This window comes from Trachymyrmex septentrionalis, unplaced genomic scaffold (genome assembly GCF_001594115.1).
Source record: "Trachymyrmex septentrionalis isolate Tsep2-gDNA-1 unplaced genomic scaffold, Tsep1.0 scaffold20, whole genome shotgun sequence".
Classification (NCBI taxonomy): domain Eukaryota; kingdom Metazoa; phylum Arthropoda; class Insecta; order Hymenoptera; family Formicidae; genus Trachymyrmex; species Trachymyrmex septentrionalis.
In genome coordinates this window covers 4,429,213-4,441,171 of record NW_017305180.1, presented here as the reverse complement: position 1 = coordinate 4,441,171, position 11,959 = coordinate 4,429,213, and the positions used below count along the sequence as shown (strand labels likewise).

The window sequence follows — 11,959 nt, the reverse complement described above, 5'->3', positions numbered from 1 at the left end:
TATATATATTAACGTAACAAATCGATCTTATTCTTATATGTTGAATACAATTCCATACATGTTGAAACTTTTTCTTTAGAAATATGTTGCTTTCAACTCCAGGATTATTTAACGTTATATACTTAAAAGAAATATTGCAACAGTGATTTATAGGTTAGAAACAATGAGGTTATAAATGTTATTCCCGCCTCAACAGTGTGATTACCTGCAATTGGAAGTTTATCGCCGTCTCGTCAGACAGATCTTTATTAGTTATAAAAGCAGTCCGGATTCTATATCGAAAGTACTTCTTGTTCGTAAATTTTAAAGTTTCGCCATACCTCAGAATGTCTTTGTATAATTTCAAAACAACTTGTCGGCTCATTATGACTTATCAGAATTAATGGAACGTATATACGATGTATGATACAAAATGTATAACTGTATTTTGATATAGCATGACACTAAAAATTATGTATACCGTTCTTCAGAAATTCGCGAAAATTGTACGTATATACGTATTAAAGAGGATCCTCTCCTCTTTGGAATGTTCTACGGTTCTACTAATATATGTGAGACATGCGCGATGATGGCCAGCCGAGCCGGCGTTTCTTTTTGTAATGGATCAGCTGACGGAAACATTACGCACTTGTTACGTATGTATACAGACGTGCAAGCTCAATTAGCTTTATTTTACCAACAGATTGATTAATAACATTAAGATTGCTTCTTTTCTGGAAAAAGGATCATTGTTTCGCATAATTATTTTATATTCGATTTATTATATAATCATAGATTAATTTTAAGAAATAATCTTAAATAAAAACTGAATCTGTTAAAAACAGATTTTGCGAACGTAATTACAAATTTTGTCAGCAAAATGACAGTAGGATATATTCCATTCTCAAATATGAAATAACAGATTTTATATCTAATTTGTTAGTTTCTACTGTCAATCTTCTGTCAGATTATGTTGATAAATTCTGGTAAAATATGTTTAATGCAGGCACAATTGATGTCTACCACAAATATTCTTCTAATTTGCTGACGGCAAATCGAACAGATATATTTTTTGTACTAGTATAGTGATATAGCATTTAAATACGTATTCATATTTAAATGCATCTCAAAAAAATATCTGCTATCATTCAATAAAAAAAAACGGGGGAGATAATTTATAAAAATTATAATATTATATTTTTCCAAAATTAGCAATTTATAATATAAAATTTCTCAAATTTAAAGTAAAGTTTCTTATATCATTTCTTTTTATGCGTTTCTCCAATTTGACAGAGAAGTAACGTCAATTAACGTTAGAATTCTTGAAATTCTAACTCGAAAAGCTTCTGTATGACGTCATCTATTTGCAGCTCCTTTGCTATTTCTACTATCAACTCATCTACGAGCTTATCAGATATCCTGCAATAATATTCGTTGTAAACATAATTAGAGAATAAAGTTTTCAAAGTAGCAGTGTTGTATTTACCAAGCGACAATGTCCCATGGTTTATTTTGTGTATTGCTAGAATACATTGGAATCGATTGCATCAATCGCTGATATTCGCATCTATATTTCAAAAAATTCATCTCAGTTTCCTCGGAAACAACAAGTTCGATATTATTCAGCGAATCTATCATAAATTTTCCTTTCTTTACCTATTATATAATATTAATCATCAATTTTACATTTGATTCTCAAGATATGTTTTAACTATTTTTCATTGTTTACAATTTACCTTTGTTTCAAAATCCGGCAATTCCATTAAGTTCTCATAATCCGCTTGGCATGATGCATCGCAATAGCGAGGTACTTTTGATGCATCTTCTATCGATGACATACAAATCAATTGCATATTTTCGCTATTTTTCCGCCTTTCAGTTAAAGTTCTTTAAAAACAAAATATTAATTAGAATCTAATTTCTTTAGCTATCAAACGTAAAAAATGAGGAAAAGTATATTTATAAAATACGTGTATATTCATACCTGTTTGTTTTAGCATATTCACATTCACTGCTGTCTGAATAACATACGTCACAGCTTGTGCTCGCATTGATTTTTGCATTCATGCTTTTAGGCATTTGATATTTTTGTAGAAATTTCATTAGTGTCTTCGTCATAGTTTTAGAATAAGCTGCTTCTGATTCATTTTGCTATGTATAAATTTTTAATGTTTACAATAGATTGTAATTACCAAGATAATTAAATAATCTTATTGTTTTTTAATATCTTAGAAAAGATAATTTATGTAACATTACTGCAATTCACCTTATTAGAAACAAAAGACATGAAGTCTGCTATAACTGGCACCAAGTTAGATAAATGTTCCTTTGTAATCATCGGCTCTCTTTTCATGGATTCATCATCGTTATTTGTGGACGTACTCTTGACAATATTTTCTATCGTTTCTAATTGTTTTTGATTCTGCGATTTGCTAGAATATTTTCTCGGCGCTTTACATATTCTTCTTGTAAGCATCGTATTATTATGCCTTTCCTGCATTTCAAAGTTACTGCCCTGCAAAATAGATAATAATAATTATCTTGAAACAACATATTTGAACATTAATGTTACAATAAATCTGTCTCGTATTTGTTGTGCGTGTAAATAGTAAACATCTGTTTACATCTGAATTTATGGGTAATATATCCATCATAGTTTTTATATCCTCTTCTTTTGCAAATGTTCTATGTTTTCTAATATCTATTTGATTTGCGTCTTTAGTAGATGTTACAGGACTAGAATATGCCTGATCCAATATTGGCTCGTTAGAGATTTTTTTAACATTTATTGTATTATATTTCTTATTTTTTTGATGATAATCTAAAATGCATATAGCTTACAAGTTAAAATAACATACGCAAATATACATTTAACTTATTAATATATAAAATAATTTTACATACTTGTTTTGGGTTTATAAATATTTTTGGAATTCGCACTGTACATACTCAACCGATTAGATAATTGTTTGCGATTGAGTCGTTTTTTATTCGTTGAATGTGGAGTGATGGACGCTATTGATGAAGTTTTATTAGTATCTAAAAAATCATTATCCGCATACAGCTTGAATTTTGACAAAACGGCATTGCATTTGCTTTCAATTTCCTTCCCCTGCAATTAAAAAGAAAACTTCTATGCAAATTTGAATATAATGCCTTTTGTGTTGTTGTAAAATGCAAAAGATGCAATATTGCAATTAATGATCAGTTATCAAAAAAATTTATATTAATAAATAACATTACCAACGACAAAATATCAGTGTCCCCCGAATCGAAATAGTTTAAGTGGAGTCTATCACACATAGTTTTCAGATCGAGAACCACTTGTAGTATCTCTCTAAGCTTTCCAGGATATCCTTTGGGAATAGAACTGGGAACGTGTTTACAATAGGCGACCAATGCATGCAGCAATAATTGATGAGCAGCAAGAAGTTTATGTTCAATGGCGTGCATGTGAAGTCCCAGATTTCTGTGATTCGGCCTTATTATCGCGCGTGGTGAAATAACATACATATGCCTTTGGATATCTTTGACGTATCTATTAAGATCGTATAGATAGTTTCTCGAGAATCGAACAATAAATTCAGCGACGCACTGCTGCCGCCTCTGTAGATCCTTAATTCCATCCGGCGCAGAAATATTTCCCAGTCTGAACGCTATTTCATCCAATAACTCACAGACTTTCCTTTGCATCGTCAAAATTTTGTGCATAATAAATGGATCTGGTCGTACATAAACGACTCCATTTGCAATGCCGTTGTGGCATGTGCTACTTTCAGGACTGGAATTGTATTCCGTGCCATTAGTCGCATGATGCAGCTGCCTCGAAGATTGCTTCTTTCGCGGTATTACATGACCAGAGCGAGATTTTCTAATGTACGACTTGAAATTCTCAGACTGATGTTTCCTTTCATAAGCTGGAGCATTATCCTCTTCAGGAATTGTAAGTAACAAATTGGTGCTACCTGTCCCTGTGTCTTTCATAATGGGCGCTTTCTTCGAAGTCAAGTCCCTGATATTATTTACCTATTATTATGTGAACTTTAGCAATCGAATCAATCAATCTTCTCGTGGTATTATTTTCATAGAAAATTCGCTTACCTTTGGCTTTCTTTTCTGATCGTTTCCAGTTTTATCATATTCTTTCCTTACTTCATCAGGCAAAATATTTGTCTCTAATTTCTTAAGTTCTTTATCCGCCTCCCTCATACCTTCGTCCAACAGTTGTTTGATGCTCTGAACGGATGAGTGGATGCCATTTTTGTTGTAACCATTCAGCTCTTGTTGTTTGACAAACGATGTCCATACGTTTTCCTCTTGCTCCCGACATCTCTGTCTGCGTACGTCTTTTATTATGTACTTGAAATGATTTGTAGGCACGTACTTTAACAGAGAAGAACAGATTTTTTATTTCGTTTATCAGTGATAAAATTAAAATTCATGAAATGACTCTCAGTCAAATTTGTTGAAATTATTACAAATTTTCTTGGTAAAATATCAATAGAAAAATAATAGAATATGATGGCAGATTAATTGTAAAAATTAAACAGAATCAACTATCATAATCGTTCTATAATAATTTATAATATATATATATATTATTATGAAGTGATAGATTTTCTATTTGGTTTTTGTTAGCAATCTATTGTCAGATTACATCAGTACATTTTATAGTAGAACTTGAATTTAATAGGGATGATATCAATCTATCATGATTTCGAATTTATAAACAAACTGTTAATGTACACTCTAAAAAATATGGATTTAACACCCTGTAATGTTTATATACATAATTCTCACCTATTGATATTAATATAAACATCCAACTTTTAAAATGTCCCAGTAAACATCAACTAATATAATATCAATGTTATAATTTCAATGTTATAATTTCAACAATATAAATAAAATATAATATATATAACAGTTACATTGTCCAATGTAAAATTAATAATGTGATGTTATATACTAGAAGTTGATGTTAAATTAATTGTGAGTAATAAATCTACAGTCATTCGCACTACACTAGATTAGTACATTAGTACATTAGTACATTAAACAGCTGCTTTATATAAAATGAAATGCAATGGTATAATATATAGTTAACTTTGACCATGAGATAATACTGATATATTAAACAATGTGACACTGTTATTATTATAGGATATTGTTTAAAATATTTATATGCTTCTACATTTCACTTTACTAATTTCATGTATAACTTTTAATATGCACTAATCTAATGTATAATGCAAGTGACTGAATTCATTATGAAATAAATAACAATTATACATAAATAATAACTATAATATTGGTGTCTTGTTACTGTTGATGTTTATTGGAATGGTTTACCGCTATTTTGCTTACTGGGGAGGGGGAGGGGAGGGGGAATATAAATGCGAAACGGGAGTTAAATGTTATCCCGAGATTCGGCAGAATCTACCTTAAAGTTATAATCATCGTTCTCATTTCCAGAAAAGTACGAATCCTCCGTCTCGTCGTCGTTCAGATGAACGGATTCCACGGGATTCAAAAGGAGTGACATCCTATCCCTTGGTTATGTCCGGTACTCCGAGGGGTCCGCGTTTATTCGCGTCCCCTCGGACGTGCCATAAACGATGGGTATAAAAGGAGGGAAGTACGATTTAAAAAAACGGAACGCCGTGGTACGACTCCTTGCATGGGAACGCGGAGGATCTGGGAATGCGAGTTCCTCGTCCGGTTTGTACAGGCTGAAATTGGCGCGACACGAATAAATCGATGTCTCTCCTTTGTCGGATTCTCAGAGTCGGTTCAAGGTCATCGTTTCAACGATACTCAATCGATATCCCTCTCGCGATGAAACGCAAACGGAAATCCGAAACCAACGAAGAGAATACCGAATCGTTATATATGTATATCGATCGCACTTCGACGTCGGTATATAAAGTATATTTTTCGTTACAATAATTCAAAGACGCTCGATCGAAACTTTTCTCTCAATAATCTCTCGAGGGGGAAAAAAATGGCGATTTGAATTTCGAACGAGTTTCAAACCGAAATTTCGTGGCGAATCCCAATTAAGGATGTTCAGAACCTATGTTCGGAAATCGACTTTATCCGAGTGCAAGTATCATTTAGTCCTTGTTATTCACTGTTAAACAAGAACAAAATGCTACCTGATGGGCGCTCTCGGATGAAACTTCTAAACGCAGCCAAGTTGAACGAGAATCGAAGCGCGCTGGTAAAAAAATTAATATTCCTCGTGGGACGACGGAGGCTTGTGGATTTTTGCCGTCGCGCGTAGAAAAGCGTGTTGGCTACGTGAGATACGATCGGGAAAGGCGTGGGCGCGGCCACGCGCCGCGGATCAATACTCGTATGGTTCGGCGGCGCGGGTTACACCCCGTGATGAACACGCCAGTAGTGCTCAACGCTCGGCCTGCACTCGAACTTCGACGAAGATTCCATTTAGCGCTTGCAACGTATTATTTGTCCTTGTTTAACAATCGATAAGCAACAAGGATGAAATTATTCCGATAAGCGTTACGAGCGTTCAAATGGAACGCTCTCAGAAAATGGACTTTTCATCCGTTTCACTCATATCGGACGGATGCGCCGCTGATGCGAACGTCTCGCGGATAATTACGCGACCTGGTTTAAATTTAGGCGAGTCCGTCTCATCGCGACGAGAAACGGCCGGCCTTCATGGAACGAAACGAAGAAGCAACGCGGCGCGAGAGAGCGGCTGAGCACCCCTGCGATAAGCCGACTACTCGTCGACTGTGAAAAGCGCGCGGGATTCGAATGGCGAAACGTGAAATTGATTCGCGATTTCTTCACGACGGCGCGAAAACGCGAGCGAAAGATAAAATTGTATATCGGCCAGTCAAGCTCTCGAGTTCTTCTCCGATCGCATCTGTCGTGTTTACGAGGAAAACGATCGTTACAACGAAATCGCGTCGAGGACCATTCGAGTCTCGCGCTCCGGATCACGTCACGTTTGAACGTTCCTGGCCAATCGACGACGACATGGTTACGCGACGCTGCGCGCGCAGGACGTTCTCATTCAATCGGTTCAACCCTCGGATCTCGCTGTACTCCGTAATTTATCCGCTTTTCGTCCTGCGAATGCTTCCCGCAAGCTCGAGACGCTCGAGTTCGAGTATATTCGGTAAGGTGACCCGATCGACACGAGATTAATTTTCTCGGATACGCATTTAACAATGGTCTTTACGCGGTGTGTCGGTATTCTTACTAATTGTCTCGTAATCGAATTGTTTCTCGGTATTATTTAAGTATAGACTCCCACTTGGCATGGCGTTGTATAAGTTGTAGGCTCCGAGGGAAGTGTTTTTAAATCCTACGATTATATCCATGCCTTCTTTTTGGCAGTCGCGTTAAAAAGAAAGTACGTTTTTGTGTCGATTTTGCGATGTGTTCGATCTAAAAATAGATAGTTATACAGTAACGCTCGATTAATAGCTATTACGTTTCTTCATCTCCTTCCTCCACTTGTACAAGTGCAAAACAAATGATGAAATGGCTCCTTAGATTTATGTTTTCGAGAAACAGCACAAATGTCTCTGCAGTGTGGTCGCAAATGTGAACTGGATTTTTCGTGATTTTAGCGATATTTAGATTTTTATATTTGTTGCGAGTGGATATAATTGTGAAATTATGTATTTTCCTTCAGATTGCCTATGCTAGAACACTTAAAGAAGCTTTATTTGCGTTAGCAAGTTTAAGCCGCAAGATAGTATTGATGTGTGGTTTCTTGGATCGTTGGAAGAAACAATAAGTACCATAAAAATAGACAAGGGCGAAGCAATTAGGGTGTTGACAATTAATTTCTAATTGATATTGACCGACAACTTCGAGATGACATCCAAAGTGCTAATGAAACTACCAACAGTGCCCTTCCCTCAAGTGAGTCATTTTTCCAGCAAATGAGAATGGATTAAAATGGATTGAAATTTTTTTCTATCCGAATGCGTATTTTAGCGAATACTTTTTTTGGATTTAATTGGATGCAATTGGATTGAAAAATTGCATTTCCTATTCAAAATTTTGAATTGAACAGTATTCACAATGCACAGAAAAAGCTAATATTATTTTTAGATTGAAAGGCATAGAGATATGCTATATGCAATTCCTATAAATGAATAAAAATGCATTCAGGATTGAAAAGCATTTATTTTAACATTTGTGAATCAATATTTCTGAAAATCTGAATCCATTTCAATTCATTTCAATCCATTCTTGTTTGCTGGGTTATATTCTCATTAAATGTGATAGCACGATGTGTTAAATATTGTTCTTTAATTTAATCAAAATATATCCATGTCTTAGTTATGTGCTTTAATTATCAGTTGGCACTGTAAAGCATAAATTTTTGTACATATTGTAAAATTCATCGATGAGACTATATTTTTGTTTGATCATTTATTTAAATAGAAGAAAAAAAGGTTCCAAATTTGAACTGTAAGCCTTGTACAATTGTTTCTATAGGGAAAGAAAGCACCACCTGACCTAGTTTCTTTGACTGAGAGAAACGATGGATTCGCACATGTTAGGCATCAAGGTCTAAATGTAGATAGAGTCATGCAATTGGAACAGAACATGAAATTTTTACAGGAACAACATCAGGCAACTTTGGTTGCCTTACATCAAGAAATAGAATGTTTACGTCAAAGAAACAGAGGTAACAAAAATATTAACTTTCCTTGAGTATCTCTTTTAATCCGTTTTATAAACCTCTGCAGATCTGCAATTTCAATTAGTATTTTCCAAAAGAACACCCTATGGTGCGGCTAGCAGTCCTTCTTCACCCGAAGATAATGGAAATGGGTTTGCGAAATCAAAGGTACTTACGACGTATTATTATGAGCATTTATAATATTTATGTCTTTGATATAACTTTTCACTCAAAAAATGTATTTTAAGCATCAATATAAAGATTTCAATTTTGATTTGTATTTACAGGGTAGCCCAATATGTGTCAATGTAACACCTCTACAAGTGGAACTTTTGGAGAAAGACTTACAAGACATTAAGGTGTCATTGCAAGAGGCAAAAACACATAACCAGTACTTGTCGAATATTATAGAACAGCAAAAAAAGTTAGTTTTATACGAAAATATATTACATAGATGCCGTGATAGTAAGCTAACGTTTCTTTCCTTTATTTTGTAGAAGATTGGATGTAACAGAAGACCAGAAGAACAAGATTGAAGTAGCGGACATTGGAATTCAAGTCGGAGATCCCGTACAAGCGAGCTTAGTTGTACTTTTGGAGGAATCATACGCGATGGTGAAACGATTACACAAGGAAAATATGGATCAAAAAAAGGAAATAGCTTCGCTACGTGCAGCTTCTTCAGCAAACAACGCTAGTACAAGCAGAGGTGGGCGCTCCCGTGACGGTAATAGCCATTACAATCGTGGTTCGCCCACGAGTACGACACAGGAACAGAACTCTCGTAAATTTCCACCGTTACCAATACCAAGCTATTGGCATCGTAGATCACCTAGGTACAGCTTACAGAATTTTATTCTATAACTTTTTAAAATCTATTATGAAAGTCAAGATTTTTGAAAAGTCTAAGGAGTTATTACGAGATATCGAAGGATAGGATATATAAAAATTGTGTGAATTATTACAGATACAGTACGAATCGGCACGAGAAGCAAGATCATCATGTAGATACAGACTCGACCGTTTTACCGCAACTCCAGAATGGCAGCGTGAAATCAGCGGAAGCGGCTAGTTTCGAATCACCGTCTTATCGATCACGCGAGTATCGCAATTACGGTCGCGACGGCAGTAATCGCAAGTACAGAGGTCAAGCATCGCGAAGAGACAGCAATCATTATTATCATTCTCGCGATTTCAAAGACAGAAATTCCAAGGATCATCCGAGAGACACGAACGACACTGGGGAGGGATCGAAAGACGCGGATCATTCTCGGAGACAGTAGATCGCAAAATACATGTTACCGATACATAAAAATTGATGAACTTTAGTACTTTGAAACGCATTAAGAATTTCGATACTATATACCAGTTATAAGACTTATTGCTAACGAGTGATCAATGTTTTCTTCACTGGTGCTGATCGATTACGACAGTCTCGTGCATATATAGCATGTAATAGGATAGCGACGACGAATAAACTGTACGATTTTCGATAGAATACTGTCTGTATATGCTAATTTTACTCTTTATAGGCTGCCATAAAGGAATATAGAAACTCGTGCTTTGTAGATTGACCGATAATCAGCAGAGTGTTTAGCGAAAGACTTTGCTCTAGATGAGATTTTTTCTTCCTACGGAAAAAAAAACGAAAAAAGGTACGACCAAAAGATGCTCAGTGTAAGGCTAACTTTTTGGCTAAAGTTCGTACTTTACAGATTTGAACTTAATATGCGTGCAATAATCCGATATGCTATCGATGCATGTATGTACGTGTATGTATTAAACTTTTAACTTTTTTCAGTACTGAAGCATTAAAGAATCGAATCTAGTCATTTTCACATATTCTATTGAAATGACAAATCGTTGAACGATTTATACATATAGATATTATATACATATAGATATACAATACATATACAAATATATATACATATACATATGCATGTGTATGTATATATATATATATACTTATTTTTTTTATTTTTATGTATCTATATTTAATATATATTATTATGCATTTTGTTACGTATAATGCATCCTAGTTTATCAAAAACGAATTATTTGATTTTATTCGATCTTGTGATTACAACTTTATTATTATCTTATAAAAATATACGTGGAATATACTATTGCATTTAGTTAATTTTATTCTTTTCGTAGTTTTTTTATTGATTTTTTCGACTATTTGCAGCTGCAAATTAAAGATTAAGGACTAGTCTACATTATGTCAAGAATTTTCATAATTTCTACTTGTAATCGATTCCTGATTTTTAAAAATAGCAGAAAATGTATGTAGTATTATTAAATTTATTAATTTTGGAAAGATTTGCAAATACCCTGCAAAATAATATGGAAAAAATTTGTCAAATTAATCGGATTATGATACAGGAATATACTTTATAATTATGTAAAATCTTGTACGCTTATGAATGGATGAATTATCAAAATAATATAATATGAACAACTATGTGTAATTTATTTTTTAAAAACCAGTCTTCCATAATTAGATTCTATGTTTCATATATCAAATAATTCTTGTTTATTGTCATTCTTTTCATTCATTGTAATTATTATTTCTAAATATTTTATTTAATTCTGCACTGAAATGTCAATATTTTAAATATATTATAGTAAAGAATTATTTTATTTATAGATATATTATTAATTTTTATCTTTTTATCTTGTACATGTGTAGAAAGTAGAAAGATGTGTTTTTCTCTTTTCAGAAAAAGTTTATTATAAAATATACCTTAGTTAAGTACATATTCAACACTACATACGTAAACAATCTCTGTAACAACTACTGACGCGGCCGAGAATCGTTAATATAAACTTGTGAACAACTCTACATAAGAGTACCCTGCAAATAGAGAAAGGCTCATCAGGGCGGCCCGCACACATGGGAGTTTTAGTAAAAATTACGTTCTAATTAAAATTACAAAAAGCGATGTTACCCGCGTATAAAGGAACAACGCTGGACGTCGCACTTGAGCGCTGCAGTATTTATATTTCAGTATTTATACAGCATACAGAAATTTCAAGACGGAGCACATTCAATGCCATAATGCTGAAGATGATAAGAGTTATGTTTGCCCATTACAGTATTTAATGTGCCACCGTCGCATTCCCATAAGTCTTAAAATTTACATCACAACCACGAACATAAAATAACTACAGGAGTGAAACAGAAAGGCGACGCGATTGAACTAAAACGCATATTGATCAGTCCTTTAACAAATTACAGATAGTTTCGTCGATAAAAAGAGTAAATGTAATGACTGTATATATATATATATATATATA

General features: G+C 34.0%; 3 protein-coding genes across 3 annotated transcripts in view; 1 reads left to right on the top strand and 2 right to left on the bottom strand.

The window, feature by feature from the left end:
• LOC108747644 overlaps window positions 1-543 on the bottom strand; it is an 848-nt gene extending 305 nt beyond the window's left edge. Inside the window, exon 1 of the mRNA XM_018485240.1 lies at window positions 206-543. Within this exon, the coding sequence (XP_018340742.1) occupies window positions 206-364 (159 nt within the window). The 5' untranslated portion in view covers window positions 365-543. The remainder of the gene's footprint in view (window positions 1-205) is intronic.
• A 691-nt stretch (window positions 544-1,234) lies between these two features.
• On the bottom strand, window positions 1,235-5,853 carry LOC108747583. The gene is made up of 10 exons (XM_018485144.1): window positions 5,423-5,853; window positions 4,081-4,362; window positions 3,223-4,005; window positions 2,884-3,091; window positions 2,604-2,800; window positions 2,246-2,494; window positions 1,964-2,130; window positions 1,716-1,866; window positions 1,466-1,635; window positions 1,235-1,398 (listed from the first exon to the last, which is right to left on the bottom strand). Exons 1-10 carry the CDS (start codon window positions 5,522-5,524, stop codon window positions 1,293-1,295), a joined length of 2,415 nt encoding a protein of 804 aa, XP_018340646.1. The 5' UTR covers window positions 5,525-5,853; the 3' UTR covers window positions 1,235-1,292.
• Window positions 5,854-6,496: 643 nt separating this feature from the next.
• Window positions 6,497-10,199, top strand: LOC108747598. Its single transcript, XM_018485164.1, has 7 exons — window positions 6,497-7,132; window positions 7,655-7,887; window positions 8,470-8,662; window positions 8,724-8,824; window positions 8,944-9,080; window positions 9,154-9,492; window positions 9,624-10,199. The coding sequence occupies exons 2-7, from the start codon at window positions 7,840-7,842 to the stop codon at window positions 9,937-9,939; spliced, it is 1,134 nt and encodes a 377-aa protein (XP_018340666.1). The 5' UTR covers window positions 6,497-7,132; window positions 7,655-7,839; the 3' UTR covers window positions 9,940-10,199.
• Window positions 10,200-11,959: the final 1,760 nt, after the last annotated feature.

Coding starts and splice junctions, on each gene's coding strand:
- LOC108747583 (XM_018485144.1), bottom strand. CDS start 5,524: ATGTCACTCCTTTTGAATCCCGTGGAATCCGTTCATCTGAACGACGAC. Junction 2,801..2,883: donor TATTTATAAACCCAAAACAA/GTATGTAAAATT, acceptor TATGCATTTTAG/ATTATCATCAAAAAAATAAG. Junction 1,399..1,465: donor CCATGGGACATTGTCGCTTG/GTAAATACAACA, acceptor ATATTATTGCAG/GATATCTGATAAGCTCGTAG.
- LOC108747598 (XM_018485164.1), top strand. CDS start 7,840: ATGACATCCAAAGTGCTAATGAAACTACCAACAGTGCCCTTCCCTCAA. Junction 8,825..8,943: donor ATGGGTTTGCGAAATCAAAG/GTACTTACGACG, acceptor TTGTATTTACAG/GGTAGCCCAATATGTGTCAA. Junction 9,081..9,153: donor ATTATAGAACAGCAAAAAAA/GTTAGTTTTATA, acceptor TTTATTTTGTAG/AAGATTGGATGTAACAGAAG.